The sequence below is a fragment of the Vanessa tameamea genome, chromosome 11, assembly GCF_037043105.1.
Source record: "Vanessa tameamea isolate UH-Manoa-2023 chromosome 11, ilVanTame1 primary haplotype, whole genome shotgun sequence".
Taxonomy (NCBI): domain Eukaryota; kingdom Metazoa; phylum Arthropoda; class Insecta; order Lepidoptera; family Nymphalidae; genus Vanessa; species Vanessa tameamea.
The window spans coordinates 4,231,926-4,252,448 of record NC_087319.1 but is presented as its reverse complement, the minus strand read 5'-3'; the positions used below and the strand labels follow the sequence as shown (position 1 = coordinate 4,252,448).

General features: G+C 30.8%; 1 protein-coding gene across 3 annotated transcripts in view; it reads left to right on the top strand.

Annotated features, from left to right (window-relative positions):
- LOC113400779 (5'-3' exonuclease PLD3-like) overlaps positions 1-20,523 on the top strand; it is a 63,708-nt gene that overhangs the window by 27,100 nt on the left and 16,085 nt on the right. Inside the window, exons 1-7 of one of the 3 annotated variants that reach the window (XM_026640432.2) lie at positions 14,647-14,872; positions 15,869-15,981; positions 16,271-16,435; positions 17,109-17,286; positions 17,358-17,492; positions 18,425-18,547; positions 19,124-19,192. In XM_026640432.2, coding sequence (XP_026496217.2) covers positions 14,870-14,872; positions 15,869-15,981; positions 16,271-16,435; positions 17,109-17,286; positions 17,358-17,492; positions 18,425-18,547; positions 19,124-19,192 — 786 coding nt within the window. In that variant the 5' untranslated portion in view covers positions 14,647-14,869. Of the gene's footprint in view, positions 1-14,646; positions 14,873-15,623; positions 15,748-15,868; positions 15,982-16,270; positions 16,436-17,108; positions 17,287-17,357; positions 17,493-18,424; positions 18,548-19,123; positions 19,193-20,523 lie in introns of those variants that run through there. The other 2 variants (XM_026640431.2, XM_064216253.1) reach the window with 2 other exon arrangements.

Genomic DNA, 20,523 nt, shown 5'->3' with positions numbered 1-20,523 from the left:
AAATTGAAATTTACATATATTTTAATATTATTTATTAGATAGATAATTTCCAAATAAATTAATATATTCATATCAAATATTTGAAGTGCATGAAAATAGATATTTATAGCCGTTTCTAATTTATTATCATGTCTTAGTAAAAAACTTTCTGTACGACCTTCTAACTAAAAAACTAATATTATTTATCCAAAATTTGATCGATGGATTGCTTTTATTGAAGAAATCTTCTATCGTAAAGGATCCAATGACATAACCAAGTAATACTGGAAATCATATATTTTAATGTATTTCTTTACAAAATCAAGCTTATCAACAATTTGTTGACTATCTGACTGCCTGTTTGATTTGTTCTCCGCAAGTGTCTCCACGATTAGTATGGCACAACAAGTGTGGTAGGGGAACCTCCGTGCCTTTTTTGATAGAGCCGCTTAATTTGAGTTTGTATGACTTACAATGTACTTACAATGACTCACTGAACATGAATAAAAAAAACTGATAAGGTCTGGTATCCATTTAGATTGAAAGTCATGCCGGTTAGTGACTCCACTAGTACGTATAATTAAAACCATATTAGTTGGAATTGTAAACATTTTTACTATCAATTTCCCATTTGGAGACGCTTAGAGATAACTTTTCTACTTTTTATGAAGTCCTTTTTGTTCTAAAGAAACGAATACTGTAAAATTGTTAAAGAAACGTTTACGAAGTCTCTTATTCACAAACATATGAACTCCCAAAGATATTTCTGAATTAATTTTATTTTTTTAAACAAACAATTATTTATTCAAATTCAAAATATATATATATATGATATTTCTTATAAAAGAAATGACTGGTATAAAACCATTTCAATGGTAGTAAACTTTAAACAGCAAACGATATCAAAGGAGCGCTATTTTCAAAGTTTTATATAAAGGTTATGCAATATAATTTTTTTAAAGCCACGTTCTATAATTCAAGTGGCTTTTACCAGCTTGACCGTATAAAGACCGTTGAATGAACTATTTGAGCAGTTAGACGTATAAGAAGAAAATTCAGATGGATTTTGTTTATACTTGTGACGGATATTAATTTCTTCGTCTCAACATTTTATAAAACGTTTAAAAATTGTTTTAGTGTAAGCATATTATGCAAACTCGAGTTAAACAAGCTGTATTAATCGACACCTATTTTAAACAATATTGTAAAATACTACAATTTAATATTTATATTACAATAGAACGGGAATTATTAATCATATAATTCTTTCATTTACTCAACTGTTACTTCTGCTAACCGCTGCTCTCCTCTCTTCGTCTCACCTCACCGCAATACTCCGCTTATTACCTCTCATCTATGAAGTGATATTAATAATACTATACATCTATTATTATTATTTTATTTTTTTCTGAATAGCACGTTATATAATATTTAATATATAAATCAAGTGTACGAAATATAAAACGCTTATCAACAACTGTGTATAAATACACTCTACGATGTAAAAGCAATTGTTTCGAAATGAGTATATTATTAAATAAGACTATTAAGACAGTCAATCTATAAAGTATCTAAGTATGACATGGTTATAATACAACATCTGTGAAAATTTATTTTTTATTTCACAGTTATTTGACAGACTAATATAGACTATCGGAAAGGGCAAGTGAGCTACGGGAAATGGCCACCGCCTATCCCTTAATAACTATTACCTTACACTTTCACTCTTTAAGACACAGACTCAGAAATATTTTATATTATAAAATATTTTATACTATAAAATATTTCTGTATGGCGGTGAAATAACTGAAGAGTATAGGGCCTAGACGATATTGGCCCCTTTATCGGGGATTACTGTGGTAGAATTTGCCTCGTTGTAAAGAAATATAAAGTTTATGTAGTCAGTTTGCGTGGTTTCAGGTCAAATGGCTGAACACCAAATCATAAACCGCTGATCTATAATTAAACATAGATACGAAACATTTGCACGGCGGATATGTGTTGTTTGCCGTAATAATTAAGCTTATCGTTTTACCAAAGAATATAAAATCTTTAACGCTACGAGTTACAAAATTAAATTGTTATTAAAGAAAGAAGCAGTAAAATGTTGTAAGAAAATATATTTTTTTGTTGTTACTTTTCCACATTAATTAATATATCCACCACTAGGCCTTCTGAATTACAGAAAATATTATTAATTTAAATACTTATAGACAATCAGTCGTAAAAAGAACATAAGTGACATAATGTTCATATAGATGTTTACATCTTGTTGTAATGTTAATGTCCGACTTAAAGATGTATAGCTCCGTATAACGAATAATAGATAAAATAGATACAAATATTTTATGTAATCCGTAAATCCGTTATTTATTAAAGTAATAGTAATTTCGCAAACATTCTCGGTATATTTATACCAGGAATAAAACTCAGGAAGGTGCAGCAAGAAGAGATAATATACAAAGAGGCAAAAATAATTAACTCCGCAGCTGAATTTTGTACAGTATGCCGATGCCGCCTAGAAACGCCGCCTAAAAGTAAAATAAAATAAAAATGATGCCCGAGAGTCTACTTTGAGCCAAGTATTTTAATAGCAAACAACTCGAATTCACCTTTTCTACTTTTCCAGTTAAATAGGTCAAACATTCAACTATTACAAAATTATTCATTACGACATTTAGATATTTTAAAATATAACAGATATTTTATCTTTGAAAGTGAAGTATTCACGATTAAAATGCTTTAATAGTTAAATACAGTATTAGTTGGTAAATTAAAAAAATACACGCAATTTTATAATAAAGTATTCATGCGGGGAAATATTGTGTAGTTCAAAATGCGTTGATTCAATTGCATATTTAAAGGAATATAATGTTGTAGATCGATGGAGCCGCAGTAGAAAATACAGAACCAAGCGTTGGCTAAAATACTTGGAGTAATCATCCAAAATATTTATTAAATACGGAAAACTCCACCTTTTTTGCCTATGTTATTGAAAACCGTGTCGGAATAAGAGGGATGGGTCTTATGAACTTAATAATTATTATTGTAATAAAATGTTGTGGCAAGCATTACACAATAAACTACCTAAACCAAAAAAAGGTGTTGTTTTAATGTTTACTTTGCTGAATTATCCATTGCGAGTTATCATTTAAAGACTTTTATATGGGAGGAACAATGAGTATTTCCTCCCAAACAACTATCCTAAATCCTGACAGATCAAACTGACAAGATCGAGAAGAACATGGCGTAGAATATTGCCAAGATCGGTGACAGATTTTTCTGTTAAATCGTAATTTCACTTGTCTCGTCGAAAAATGAAGTATCGGCTCTATCACTCATTAAGGCTGGGTTTTAAATTTTCGTTTTACGCTATCATTTTCAAAGTTTCGATTGCATAACATTTTAATGGCATATTTGTTTCAACCACAAAATTATGTAAATTGTAATAATAATAATGACACAAACGGCACTGGATAGAAAAGAGTAATTAAATTAAGCCCAATGCGTTCTTCGTATTTGTCGGAGAAGTAGTCGGGTTTACAGCTTCCATCGCAATGAAATGCAAGAATCTTTATTCGTTATGTTAACAATTAATTGTTTTTTTCAAAAAATGTGTCAATGCAAAATGGCGTTGCTATAACAATGCCGTTTCTAACGCGTCCTCTTCGAATGAATCAAACGGATATTCACAACTACAACTTTTTATAATAAATTAATGCAATTACTGCAAATTCATTCTTAAAATATAGTTTAATATTAAAAATGAATATCTATTTGATTTTTATTATTAAATATAGCTCATAATTAATTACAATTGAATTACTTAAAAAAGAATATAATATTTTTATTACATAGTCCGTTATGACACATTACAGGTGGCGCTGCAAGACGAATCCAAATTAAGTTTTACTTATTGAATAATAGTGTTTTAGAATTTACATAATAAAATATAAACATTAAAATGATCATTGCCAATATATAATTATTATTTTATATTATTCATATTTTAAACCATTGCCGATAAATGGCGACTTGCGCCCATATATTCATAACAAGTAAATATGGTTAAAAGTAATTATTAGCGTAATTTGATGCCTAGTGCATTAATATCTAGCGATTTTGATAAAGATAAGTATAGATAGGATAGATATAAATTATTTTTGTTACTTTATTGACTCATAATATTATAACTGTTCAATACTACATACATATCGGTTATTACCAAATATTTTCAGAAAACTAGTCATTGCAAGTAAGTAGAATGCATCTAAAATATTCAATTTCTGCAGCTTCAGCGATATCCAACTCGCTGAAAGATATATTTCAAAAATTCAGCTACGAAAGATTTTCTTAAAATAAAATTCTTATACTTTATCGAAGTTTGCCAGTTTCTTTCATTATTGAATTGTTATTTCACAAATGTACAAAGTTAAGCTGCGGTTTGAAATGTTGAACCAAGTAAAGCGTAACACTAAATCCATGGTTTGCGGCGACTTTTTAATATCGGTGATGTTTAACTTATGATAGCATGTTCAAACCTAGACAAGCACCCGTTTTAATACCAAAAAGCGCCTGGGTGCTAACAGTGTTCTAGCGATCTCCCCTGGAGAGGTCAACGCCGGTGGACCAACGGCGTGGCGCCCCCACCGCGTGACACCCATTTGTTTTGCACATTCTGCATTCTGGATTAAGATGGGTTTGCATTTTCATGAGCATCATTTTGTATTTATAATTTATCTCCAGCTCGAGACGACGGAAAACGTCGTAACGAAATCTGCTACTGTGGGTAAAAAAAAACTGCCACATTGGTATCCACCAAACACGCATTTGCATGCGTGGTGAAATAATCTGCTAAGCTTTCTCCTCAAAAGGAGAGGCCTAAGCTCAAAAATGGGATAGTTAAGGGGTATTACTTTTTTATAGTGACCACTTACCATTTCGGGCACCAAATATTCGTCTGCTTTCGTTATGAACTTATGCGTCAACATTATATACAAAAGTAATAAATATTAACCCAGTTCTAATGTATTAAGGAAATCTGAGACTCTTATTTATAATGGAATAATACATAATATTATACTTCAATGGACCGTCTTAGCGTGATTATATCGCATAATATTTTTATAACCGCTTCGAGTAAAACACAAACATATCCGACGTAGCGGTTGCTAGGAATGGACGTAATCTTCGATTACTTTATCAGGTATTAACGACTTTTCTGCACGCTATGTTTTTTATAAGTTAACTTGCAATGATAATGGTTGAGGATGGAATATATAAAATACATTATAGCTATTGGGTATTTAGTATAGAGATCGATTTTCAAAATTCTATGTATCTCATCCTTACTTTGAATATAATTCCGTTGTATTATAAGATATCTATATAATATACGTAGCGCTTACGTTGCAAATATTGACATGTAAAAATTATGTGTGCCCCTTTTGTCCTTTTAAAGTTTAAAGGTAGGTTATAAACGGCAATATTATTTAATAGATAAATTGGAATAACCTACGTCGGCTTTATTCCAATTTACCAATAATTACACCTTTTCCACCATGCACATGTAGGTGAAATTCGTACGACAAATAAGCACGAAAATTGATTCGAAATTTTATTGTTAATTGTGCATATTAAAGCGAACTTTGGTAAAGACTTGGGTTATATCTGTTTATATTATTTGCTTATATACATTGTATGATGATATTTTATATACCTAATTGAATAATGACCATAGTACATGATGTGACATTTGAATCGGAAAGATGTTTCATAATTTCACCTTCTGTTAAAAATAAATTATCTAAACGTTATCGCAATGTATGCCTAGATATTTCAGAACTGCGGCCCGTCCGTTTCAAAACGCCTCATTACTTTTTCTCCCGTCGTAACCGGCCTTGTTATCTTGGTTATATCGTTTTAAGAGGTTATATTATGTTCAATTTAAATTCTTAAATTCATGCTCACATTATCCGTTGCAAATTTACACAATGTCATTCAAAGTATATAATATTTTTTAAAAAAAAAATAATTAAATAAAAAAAAAATAAAACATATCAAATGGTTATATATAGTTAATGTGGCCAGCGGTGGAGGACGTTTTTTTTAAATAGAAGTTCGTGGTGTTATTTACCCTACTCTTCAATAAGTTATGACGTTAAAGATACGTTTTCTAGATACTGGGTGGTTTTAATAAAATTTATATCCTTAAAAATACCAACGTTTTCGTTTTATTTTTTATTCCATTCATTTTTGTACGCAGGTAATTAAACTAATTAAATAAAAACTATTACGTTTCAACTTTGAGTTTGTTCATCTGGTGACAAAATGAAAAAAGGAGATAATTTTTTTTTTTAATTTATATTAAATAAATACGTCTTAAGATACTTATACTCAATAATTAAATTTAAACATCTTATTATAAAAAAAACTACCACAACTTTGAGGACGTAATCCATAATAAAACCCACACACACAACATAATTTTTTCCAGCTCTATTTATCTCAAATATACGAATGAATAAATGGTTTATGGCAATAAAAAGTTTAACGTCGTTTTATGCTATTAAACGGAATAAAATTTAAGACTTAAGTGGGATTAAAAAGTCGAGGCAAATGGATTGGATGCCTAGACTAATTTCCTATTGCAGTGAATGGTAAGTGTTCGTGCTTATTTCTCTAATGGATTAAATCGATATATATGTGTAGAGAATTTTAAATGCACCCACGGGGATTTTGTGTAACCGTATGCTTTCAATTATTTAAATGTAAAATGTTAATAAACATTTTTTTGGTTTTATAATTTTACTTTAACAAGTTCCCAATTTTATGTGTTTAATTGTTTGAATAAAATACATTAAAACGGGATGTGTTATCATGCTTCGCGTTTTAAATGTCAGATATATATAATCTTTCTCCAAAATCATAAAGTCCAAATCATTCAAATTGGTTAAGCCGTTAAAAAACAATTGGTAAACATAATATGTTATAGAAAATAAAAAAAATATTCTCGTGATGTATCACCTCCTATTTTGAAATCAGTAAAATATTGAAGTTTAATAAAACAAAAAGAAATGTACCGAATTTTATTTATCTTGTAAATAATGTATAAATGAGTATGCCTATAATGTGAGAAGTAAAGTCCTATAAAAAAATAATAATTTTGCAGTATCACTCAGACAGATTGTTTCATTTCATTTAAAAGTTCGAGCGCTCTTACTGAATAACCCTATACTTTTAACTTTAGTAAGCTCATGTCTCTTAAATTCAAAAATTATTTGCAATAATCAAATCACAAATATCAATCTCAACTCAATCTTGTTCAATTACGGTTATTTATCTCATCGTATATTAATTTAGACATTATCCGTTAAAACTATTCCAAACATAACTCTTACTAACGCCGAAGATTATATGTGTAAACTATTGTAAAAAACTTTAATAGGTTATGGTGCTATTTTTTTGAGAACGACAAATAAACACTAAATACAATTTAAATGGCCATTTATATTTCAGACGTAGCATTCCTATTCGTATGCGCTAAAATATTTAAATTCTTTGTTCGCTTGGTGTCGCGTCAGTAAATACAAAGCCCAAAAGGCATTAGTAAGATCGAGTTACTTTTTTGAATACTTTATATCCAGACTATTTTTAACCGCAGCTTCACCTATGTGTTTTTTTTTCACTATAAAAAAGGATATGTCAACCTTAGGCTTCAATTCTATCTAAATATAACTAACCTAAAAAGTGACTTCTAATTAATAAATAAATGGGGAAGCATGTAAAAGGTAAAGCAACTTTTGCCCGATTTTTAATGAGGAACTTTCCTTTGTCTTGTTGTGCTTAGCCGTTCGAGTTTTACCATATAGTTTCATACAGCAATTGTTTTTTATTGCGCTGTTCAAACAATTTATATTAGTTGATACTTAACCGTTATTTAAAATTGTCTATTTTGAAAAGATAAAAATTGAATTTAAAATTTCTACCAGTTCAGAATGTAAATATAAGGCAAAAATTATCAATGTAATCAATGCTAAAAGAAAACGGTATATAGTTAGGTACTTAATGTCACCAATAATTATATAAATGTGATAATAAAAATAAAAATCAAGGAATAATAACTCTGCGGATTTTTGCTATCTTTGTATTTTGTATGGGATAATGTATTTATATTTATTTTAATATTATTATCATTTTTAGGATTAGTAATAGTAGTATTGATTTTATAATCTAAAACTTGGTTTTACATGTTTATCTTAACTTTCCTTGAAGGGGAAAAGTCCGTCACTGTTTCTTTCATAATAATCGACATTATTATTGTCAATTCAATTTTGATGTCCTCCTGACTGATCATCATCCGAGGGCCATATCATTGTCATATTTTCGTTTAAATACGAAATTGATTTAATCTATTCTAGGGCGACCAGGGTCGCCTCTAATATCAAGGAGCATATGTACACTGAGGATTACATAATTTTTTTTATAAATAAGTTTTCAAAAATGACTGTCAATCGAAAATATAAATCGCAAATGAATAGTATTGTTCTACTTAATAATATTGGATGTAATAAATCTAAAAGTAATGAGCCAGCTCTTTGTTGATTAACGAGTGAAGACATTACTCAAAGCGAAAGCGTTTTGCAATAATACCAAGGACATTATACATTTCATTAAAATTATAGAATTACTTTAAAGCCTATAAAATTTTAAAGACAAATAAAAATAACGACTTTATTCGAGTTAGTTCTATTTTATATACCACTAGCTGTGCCCGCGACTTCGTTCGCGTAGTTGTCGGAAACACTATCATGATTATCGTTTGATTGCTCACGTTGGTTTTGTTATTATAATCGTCAATAAGATTTAATAATATGTTTTACAGTACTTCAGCGTAGATTATATTTTTAGTTTTATTTTCTTGTGGTAGAAGAACATACTGATTTTGCCCGCAACCCGATCTTGACAACGCGACATATAGTTGGCCGTGTGAAAAGCAGTCTTGACTTAAATCGATTCCTACGTGTTTAAATGTTTGGCCCTGTGATTTATTAATGGTTACGGCAAAAGATAACTTAATGGGAAATTGAATTCTTTTAAAATTAAAAGGTAAATCATTTGGAATCATTGGGATGCGAGGTATAAGCACTGTTTGACCAACTGCCGGACCAGTCAAAACTGTTTCAACGATCACGTTATTGCGAAGGAATTTTACTTGAAGGCGGGTGCCGTTACATAAATTTGGTGGTTTAAGATTTCTGAGTAAAATTATCGCAGCACCTATTTTTAACTTCAGGGAATGTGGTAGAAGGCCGCTCGGGTTTAAAGAATTGAGAAACTCTAGAATTCTGTGCGATCAAACGTTGAGAACGTTCAGTACTTGATTCCCGTTGTCGATTCACCGAAGTTCGGAAATTTTGTAAGGCTAACCTCTGTGAACGTTCAACGCTCGATTCCCTAGCACGATGTTGTTCACTGACAGTTCTTTGATTAGCCAACCTCTGCGTATTGTCTTCAGCTGTTTCATTGCTACGCAAAAGCCGCAGACGCTTTGCATTAGCAGTCTGCCGAGAAAGGTTCGTTCTTTTTCTAGGCATGTTTGAAACAGTTCGTAGTCAAGTGACTCGTAACGCTTCTTTCTCTTGTCTGGTTACGGGCGTGCCCGACACGTCCTTTTAAGAGCTCCCCCCTCCCAAACAACTATTTGTTTGATAATATATATTCACTATCATAAAAAGTAATTGTTCTTTGTCATCAGTGTAAATCTTAAAGGTTGCCATAAAATTTAATAATTACCAACATCTGTGTTTTTATTGCTTATTGTTATACGGTCAATTATGACAACCCTTTTCTTAAACATAAAAGAAATATTGTACAATAGTGTACGATTGCGAATATTTTTTTTGTTAACAATTCGATGCAGGTGTATCGACATCTGGATGTAAGACAAAAGAAAAAGTCAATTGTAAATAAATAAATCACAAACAAAATTCATACTCTGCCAAAACAAACAAAACGTTCAACAGGAAATGTAATAGTAAATCTGAATGACTTTTCTTTGTCTTGGATTAGGAGAAAAGTTCATGAATTGTAATACCTGACGGTAGACATGTTTGCTTAAACACTCAATTTTGATTCCAATTTTCTGTCATTATATAGGACCACTATGTACGTATAGGGTTTAAAAAAACATCAAGAAGAAGTGTATTTATCGATAGACCAGATTTACAAATTTGGAGTATATCATATATTTACAAACCTACCTTGGCTGACACCGCCTCCAAAAATAACAATAATTTTAACTATAATATATTATCGTAATAACTTTGCTGACTTTTAAATAGTCTAAATATTTTAATTTCATTTTACATAGTATAAATCTAAAAAATATTGTGATCATTGTTTGTTATTCATAGGTTTGTGTTAAGTTAGATTTAAAGTGGGTAGGTACATACTTATCTCCTTGCGTGGAAACACAGAACGTACCTACATATTGGTAAGTAGAATAAGTTACATGATTTTTAAGTTGTAGAATAATAAGCAATTATTTTTTACTTTTTAGAGCATATTATTTTTTTTCTCTTTTGAAGTCGGTTTTTTTTTGTCAAAATTTTTGTTTTTAAAAGATTCGGCCGAGTATCGCTAACGTGCTCCTTAGAATTGTTCCATTCCCTTCCGTACCGTTACTTTGTCATGGATCCTATGCTCAGAACCTTACCAAACTTTCACCATAGTACCCTTGAAGTATATCCTTTATAATAAAAAAAGAATCATTAAAACTGGTTGGCACAATTTTGAGTTATTCACCTATTTATCGCGCACATACATAATGCACATTTAAGACTTATATCGTTTTCATAGGGATACCATCATCGTAACAGGATAAAATTAAAATGGGGCCCCACGGGAAGCACTACCTTTCAAACAAAAAAACATTTATCAAAATCCAGTGAAAAGTTATGAGGTAACAAACACATAAAAAAAAATACAGACGAATTGATAACCTCCTCCTTTTTGAAGTCGGTTGAAAACAAACAATATTAACTTAAACGTAATAAGATAAACAAACCGAACAATAAGAAGTTTAGATTGTTTCTCCTTTGGTGTTATTATTTCATAAGGTGATTATAGTACAACCGTGTTGAATATGCTTGAACGTAATAGAAATTACTTGAAATATTGAACTACTAATTTATTTGTGTAGTCATTTTAAACGATATTCACCTATTTGCTTATTTTCATAATTTATTTTCTCAGTGATGATTAATCTGCATCGGTGAAAGTATCGCTCGCCATTTTGAACTTTTTTACGTGTGTAATGTAATTTTTATACCTTATTTATACCGTGAAACGTTTGAATTGTTTACTTGCAAAGTACGAAGGAATGTTCATTGAAATTTTATCTTATATCGTAAGTTAAAACTACAGCCGATTATGATTTAAATGTAATCGATTTTAAACGATAAAAAATAATGAGCAAATAAGCTCGTAACAAAACCTAATTTTGATAAATAATTTAACTATTAAGAATGTTAATTTTTTTAAGTCGTTATGTGCATTGCTACTTCGCAGAACTACACCTGCGGGTGAGAGTGGCGAGCGCGGCGGCGGGACTGACCCGCCTCCCCCTCAGCCGCCGCCGCGCCCCGCCTGCTAGCACACTCTTAACAAATAGACATATAGGGTCACGGACTTTTTTTTATTATTAAAAGAGGAATATATCTTTCATACACATTTTTTGAGTAACTTAAAACGTTTATGCTGCGCACGCATCGAAAGTCCATAAATGTGAATAATTTTCCCCGTTTTTGCAACATTTCTCACTGTCGCTGCGCTCCTATTGGTCGCAGCGTAATGTTATATAGCCTAAAGCCTTCCTCTATAAATGGACTATTCAACAAAAAAAGAATTTTTCAAATCGGACCAGTAGTTCCTGAGATTAGCGCGTTTAAACAAACAAACAAACAAACTCTTCCGCTTTATATATTAGTATAGATTTCCTCGTTATGGCTATTAGAAAATGTTTTCAATTCGTTTTTCTAAGAGCTATTTTATCATCTTATATCGTGCCTATTTAATATTCATACTATACACATAAAACAAGATTACTGATAGATGATATTAGTGCTAGTGTTTTTGGGGCCGTTTAGATTTCAAAGCTCACCATGACTCTTGGTTGAACTCCTCCAAAATTTACCATTCTGAGAGGAGTGCTCATATCTTCGCTATATCGCATGACTTGACTCAACTGGTTGATCAGCCCTAGCCCCAGGATCCTATAGACAGGCAAGCGCCTTCTCTACTAAACCTTCCGCTGACTTCTCATCCGAATATCAGGTTAAGGTTTTGGCTCCTCTTATTTATTTGGATCACTGTCTGATATCTACCAAAGTACCACAGGCTAAGCTGCTTTCCACCAGCGGTATGCAAACGTTGCGTTTGGCACTATAATTTGGCAGACTGGGACAGTATGCGAGATTACTTTGCGTCAGCTCCTCGGAAATAACGTTGTTTCAAAGAAAAAGACCCGACATATAGCGCCGCTGCCATTTGCTTGTGTTGGGGATGGAATACTACATTACTAATTCAGATCTCATCACTAGGGAATTAAATGTGCCGATGCTATGACATCCAAATAAGCGGCATATTGTGCGTGTATCAATGGCTGCGTTAGTAGGGCTTCGAACATTGACTCATTGAAAGCAACCGACAACAAAGCCTTCTTAAGAGCGTCTCTCATACATAAGAGCGGATGCACAACGCATAGCGCAGGTTGGCCATGACCTTGTCTCGCATCCTACGAGACTGTGTAAAACTATTTCCGCCAACCTTCTCTGCCACCACTCAGGAATCCGGATGGATCGCTAGCTCACAGTCCGGACTAAAATCGTTTATTGGTGATCTTGTAGCGTACGTTTCACACCTCTGATTCGATATTTCCAAGGCTTTCTACAGAGTGTGACATCGAATTCTCTCTAAGCTGCCGGCATATGGTCTGCCAGTTTAGCTCTGCACCCGGATTGCTAGCTTGTTACACAAGTGTAGCCTTCGCGTTCTAGTTGATGGTTGCACTTCAAAATTCCATAGAGTGAATACTGTGCTTTCCCCCACACTCTTTCTTTTGCATATCAATGATCTGCTCACCCTTAGCAACATACGTTGCTGTACAGTGCATGGGGGTTACTACGGACGCGCAGTTGTCAGGCGAGTGGAAACTGAGGTGAGGTGAAGGGATCTTGTTATTGAACTCCATAGGATGTTAGAACTCATTGACAAAGGTGGTCCAGATTATATCGAGGCTGCTATAAAAACAGACTCGCGGAAACTCCAAGCGGATTTTCCGAGTTTTGAACGGCTAAGACAGTTCAGTCTTCCTCACTGTATAGGCCGTCTTCGCGTTTGGACTCCACTACCGCTTGCCATAAGCCTAACGGGAGCGTATAATTTTTGAAAATTATTAAATATTTTATTATTTCTAAAATGATACACAGCACCGAATCACCATGTCAAAGGAGGGACAAGCACACCATATGCCATACAATGCCACCAGCACCAGGTGCCATATAAGGGAGTAGCGTGCGGTGGCGGTAAGAGGGCTTAAGAAAGAGTCATGCATGTATTACATATTATATTTTATTCATATAAAATTATAAATTATCATAGTGATTCGCCCTATCTATTTCCTAAAATACTTTTCCGTGAATTAATACTAGGCGTAAGACAGCATTCAATATTGCTGCAACAAAAATAAATTTAGTAATTTTTTTTTTCAAATAATAGTTTTTCGAATTTTGTGATAGATTTCATATCTCTCTTGTCAAATTTAAATGTTATATTAAAAATATTTCACGTAATGGACTGATTAATTTAAATGAACAAATTAATTGAATTTTAAGCTTATATTGTTTTTAATTTAATTATGAATTCGTTCTTTCTCCTTCGTTGTTTATGGTTTGTTAATATTTGTTATTCGTGAAGTTTATTGAACATTAATAAATTGTTTTTTTTTTTTCTTTAGTTATAAATACATTGTGGACTCGAACATTGATTGTGCAAAGAGAACATTGTGAATTCAAATTGATCTTTGGTTTCTAAGTTTCGTAGAACTTATAACTTTGGAGGTATTAAACGTTTGTAATTTTTTAGGGTTTAGGTTATTTTGTAAATATTATGAACTAGTGTTACGACGAGCGCTGTCATACTAATTGACTCTTTTAAAATAATACTTTTTTTTAATTTATTAATCTTGTTAATTTTTAGAAGTAAAAATTAATATGCCTATTTATATTTGTTTTTTTTTTTATAAATTTTGACTCAAAATATATTTTTAATGATTACTACACAATACTCACTGCATAATTTGAATCTAATTAATTAAGACGTAATAAAATTGTTGCCGGCCGTACTCTACATTTACTTTGGAAATTCGAAGTATTGAAAGAAATTATTCAGGATCTTCATTAAAAAGTATTTTTAAAATAATACGTTATATAATAACTTGTGCAATGTGCAACTATATACGGTGTTGCAATATAAAACCAATTACGAAATAAATTCTATATTTAATTCAAACTATTTCAACAAAATTATACCATTGCCTGTACAACAATAATTACTGTATTTAAATCACTTTGGCCCTGCATAGTTTTACGGTTAGAAACTGACATTGTATTCAAAATACACGTGAACAATGCGGTTGTAGTCGACGTCATCTATTTTGCAGTACTATTTTCGCTGCTAATGCGCTTACACGACTGGTAAAGGAACATCAGGATTTACGGAAAATGCAGTTATCAACGTTTTGTTGTGTTATAAAAGACGATAGCCAAAATATTTTTACAATATTTAATGGTTCAAACTTCCTGACCGCGAAGTGGTCAGCGAGACTAAAATGGTTAGTTCAAATCAAATTAATTAAAAGTAATCATACAACAGATATTGAGGTGAAGTGTTATAATTTATTAATAGTGATTGTTTTGTTAATTCATAACAGATAGCAAAAAATATTAGTTAATACACATATACACGAATGACTATAACTTACCGGTAAAGTTTTCAGTTCTTATAAACACCCAACAAGTTGTCAATCAAATTACAAAGTTATAAATACTATAGTTGTCGTCGAATTATGTGACTTTTGATATTAATTAATAATAAATAATATTAAATATAAAAAAACTTTACTGGACTAACACTAATTGTTAGTTCACCTTATATTAATAATAGATACCTCGAGTAGTATGCTGGATCATTTCGAAACTTAAAAGCTTAAAAAGTTATTAGTTTAAAAAATTATAATTTTGAAAATATACTCATTCATTTCTAAAATCGATATTATTAGGGTCTTTTAAATATATTAGTCTTTTTACAATTATAAAAAAAAGTATATTATATAATATTTAAAAAAATATATTTTATTATTTATCAGCTTTCTTGTAACATAATAATTTTCCTTTTTAATAGTAAATCTGTCAATTTTTTGATTAATCTATATCGATTGTTCTTTACGATTTTTGCTTATGTATTAATTATCAATGATTTGTAAATGTCTAACGTAATTCGATAATGACAGAGGAAACTTCAAAGTTTACTATTGAAGAAGTGTACAAAAATAAATATATAGACGTAGAGTCGTTTATGATCTCTTATTATTAAAGTGCAATATTCAACCACGAAGTTTATTACTTTTATTTCATAGAAATTACTTAATTCACGTAAACAATGGTGATATTAATTTCTCCCTTTAAGGGTATAAGAGATAAAATAAGAGTAAGTTTTATATGAAATTAAGAAAAATCACGAATAAAAAATAAACAATTCTCTTTGTTGAGAAAAAATACATATAAGCCATTATATATAAATAATAATAATTACTTTTTCATTGTTTTAGACTGTGCTAGAATCAGGGAGTGTGGGGAACGCGTCGTCATCTGATGAGGAGTTGGAGCAGTGGGAGCAGATATTCATGATGAGAGATGAAAATGGAAATAGTTACAATGATAAGTAAGTATGCTCCATAAATAAAATAGAACACTTTATTAATAATTAAATTAACTAATTAAATAAATTTTTGAATGAAAGAACTGAAAATAAATTTTTGCAGTAACATTGACGTGGTGCTAGAGAATGTTTCGTTTATATTGTAGTTTATAAATAAAATAATTGCACAGCTGTAGTATATCTTGCAAGTTTTCAATAATGTAAGTATAGAAAACTAGTAAGAGACTACTTTATTAGATAAGTTACCTTGTATGAAGTTAAATCATATTAATATATATATTTTTTTTAATAGAAGAAAGAAGCGAAGTATATGGTGCAGACCTTCATGCATCCCCGTGTCAATAGTGATAGTTTTAATAGTGCTAGTTGTACTGGTCCCACTGCTCGATCAGCCAAACATCGCACATGTGTTACCGACCATTGCTCACGTTGAATTGCATTGCTCAGACGAATGTAGGTGAGTATATTAATTAGAATCTGTAATTAAATATATGTATTATTTTAGTTTTATTATCATGGTCAGTTTATAAATTAAAAAATTTAATCCATTGTGGTTGTCACAAATGTTTTTGCATTTTATGTTTGCTGTTAATTTTTTTTAATAAATTTATAGTATGACAAATATTTTGTAGCAAAACATAATAATAATAATGCTTATTATTTACATTAAGTCGTAATTTATTTTTTCAAGTAAGTGCTATGTTGCAATAGCAATGTTTACATTAAATGTTATAAAAATGCTGACCCTTATAATATAAATGGAATTTTAATGATCATTATATTAAATATTCGATATGGTCATTTAAACAATGCATTTGTAAAATTTTGCTCAACTAGCAAAAGGTTTTAGATTGTATTTATATATTTTACTTTTTATTTTACAGGCATGCTTCTAATAAAATAAGTAATTTTAAAACACAGTTGAGGCTTAAATTGTTTGTGATAAAGAGCATTGAAATTAAGTAGTAATGCTTTATCTTTTTTTAAGCATGACTGAATATATTTTTAAATTCTATACTTACCCATTATTATTAAGTTTACAATTAAATAATCTATTATTAAAATTCGATTTTGGATTTTTTTTTTGTGAAGAGTGATCAATGAATTAAACTTAAATGATTGTTTTTCAGGTTATCTTTAGTGGAGAGTATACCGGAAGGTCACATTTATCCTCCAAATGCAACTCATATGCCAACTAAAAATGCTTGGTTAGATTTGATAGATGAAGCTCAAAAGTCAATAGAAATTGCCTCTTTTTATTGGACTCTTAGATTTAATGAAGAATATCCTTATAATTCTTCTATAGAGGTACATTATCTGTATCTATAATTCTATATATTAGTAATTTTGTTTTCTATTATAATTGAATATTTTTTTAGGGTGAACAAGTTTTCCAAGCATTACTTGCAGCTGGTACAAAGAGGAATATAGATTTAAAAATTGCTCAAAACTGGCCCTCAAAGGCAAATCCTAATATAGATACTGAATATTTAGTTAAGAAAAAGGCAGCACAGGTGAGTTCGTAATTAAAACAAGGTAAAGAAATATAGAAAAATAATTTATAATTAAAATCCTAAAAATGTTCATAATTAAAAGTAAAAAGCAAAAGTTTTGGAAATTTAATAGAATGTAATTTTTTATCTGTTGATTGTGTGTCATTGCACTCACAAAAGATTATGACAAGATCTTGATTAGCTAGTGTTACCATTGCATTGAAAATACATAATGTATTATGTGTATTCGCCAAAGCCTTATATAATAAAAAATATTAATATATACAGTACAAATTATAAGTTTAATGTCAATACATTTAAATTAAAATACTTTGTATTATGACAAAATACCTTAATTCACGAAAGTAGTCTTACTGCTGTTGAAGGTAGAGCAATATTATTCAATTTAAAAAAATACATACATTAGTAGTCACCAATTTAATATAAATAGTTAAATAACATTCAAGTCAAATTTTTAATTGTGGAGAAAATCTCTTTTTTTAATTGTTTCAAGCTCTGCTATAAAACAAAATTGTATATTGAAACAAAACGAACTAAATTATATCCATGTATATAGTAATTTCAGTCTTTAGCAGATGTTCATGAAGGGTAAGTGAGCCAGTGCTACGACAGGCACAAGGGACATAACATCATAGTTCCCATGGTTGGTGGAGCAATAGAGATGTATGAGATTGTTAAATTGTAATGTCAGCTGTGGCCTATGATCTCCGCGCATAATTATTTATGTCGTGATGTACGAACAATATGTATATATATATAATACAAATATTTTCCATTGTTTGCTCTTACAACACACACACTGTGTTGATTATGCTATCGAATTCTATACCTTTCATTATTATTCACAAACGTTCTAAAATGCATTTTTATGATGACGGGCAAAAGATATACAAAGCTTTTAAAACATCTGTAATATAATTGTATATGTTCAGGTGAGAAGCCTGAACTTCTCTAAGCTGCTGGGCGGTGGAGTGCTGCACACGAAGTTTTGGATCGTGGATCGTCAGCACTTTTACATCGGCAGCGCCAACATGGACTGGAGGTCGCTCACACAGGTCATTTGTTGACTGTAATAGTAACCAACCTACCTCATTCGCACACTATTTATTTTTAATTTTTGTTCCAAAAGATCATATAAATATTATCGTGTTTAAAATAAATTTGACAAAAGAAAGAAAAAAACTTTTTTTGCTGTCCATACTAAACTTTCAAAAATTTTATAATTTACTTTGCAAAATTTACATGTGAAAAATAGTGGAGGGATTGCATTGTTTTAACCTTTTTTCTGAGTTAATATAATTGAGCTTTTGACAGTGGTGCCAAATTACATTTAAAAAACCTTAATTCTCAAAGAACATTCACTTAAAGATAAATTTAACTAATTTACATTTCATTTAAATATTTACTTACAAGGCGGTCGGCCTACTTATTAATGTTAATTTGTTTTCATATAATCCTTACATAAATATAAATATATAAAAACAAATGAAAATTGAATCAAAATTTCGTTTGTCTTTTTGAAATCTGCGTCAATTATAAAATTGGTACAGTTCGCACATCATAATAATTATGCTTAATGTCTATTGTCCATGCTTTATGCTTTTTTTAAGAAAACGTATTCTTGCATACAGGTGAAGGAGCTAGGCGTTTTAGCATACAACTGCTCCTGTCTGGCGACCGACTTGGCGAAGATATTCGATGTAAGTTTTTTCTGTTCCATAATAAAAAAGAAACCAACTTGAATATTTTTATTTATTTTATTTTATTTATTCTTTATTGTACACCATAAACACAATTAAAATAGTATAAATTTAATGTGTTGTACAATGGGCGGCCTTATGGCTAATTAGCCATCTCTTCCCGACAACCCAAACGAAGAGAGATTCATTGAACTTAAACTGGGTAGGTGGTGCAGCCAATAAACTAACATACAAATGTTACACACTAATAATTATACTTAATACAAATATAAAAAATGATAAATATTACTATTATATACTAAAAAATACCTATATATATATAATATGCTAGAGAAAAACAGTACATGGAAATTAAGTGAAGTCGTCTAAATTATTATTTAGATAGTAATTTTTAATAGATTTTTTAAATATATTGATCGATTCTGATCTTTTTATATTTTCCGGAAGTGCATTCCATAACTTTATGGCTTTTACAGTCAAGGAGTTTTTGCAAAATTTTGTTTTATGTACAGGCATTTTAAGCATAAGGTTCTGCGACAGTGTTAATAAGGAAGAGCCTTTTAGAAATTCAAACTGTACCTTTTAATAGGAAGGAGAGTTAGAGTTGAATAGAGTACTGTACAGAAGAGAAAGAATATGCAGGTTCCGGCGAAGACGTATAGGAAGCCACTTGAGCCTTGAACGATATTCTGAGACATGGTCATACTTTCGCAGGCAAAATATGAACCGGATAGCAATATTTTGAAGTCGCTCAAGCTTGTCCAGTTGGTCCTCAGTCAGGTCAGGATAACTAGCATCTGCATAATCTAGAACGGATAAGAGGAGAGAGTTTGCTAGCATAATTTTGGTAGGAATTGTGAGAACAGATTGGAGACGTCGTAATGAACTCGGTGTAGCAAATAATTTCCTACTGACCTCTTTAATTTGTACTGATCACGATAATAATTGATCTAAATAGACACCAAGGTCTTTGACGGTGGAACAGTATGGTATTCTGTAGCCGTTGTATTCTACTGATGGTAAGTTCAACAGATTGACCTTCGTGATCATGCCAGGGCTACCGATTATAATAGTCTGAGATTTGTTAGGGTTAATGTTAAGTCCTATCAGAATCGTTACTCCAATCAGAGATTGAGACAAGATCATCATTAATGTCATTAATAGAAGCAGGAATATCTTTAAGCGATGCATGACGATAGATCTGGATATCGTCTACATACATATGATACTGAGAAGAAATGCAAGAGGAGATGGAATTAATAAAAATTGCAAAGAGTAAGGGAGATAAGATGCCACCTTGAGGAACACCTGCCTGGACATCACACCACGAA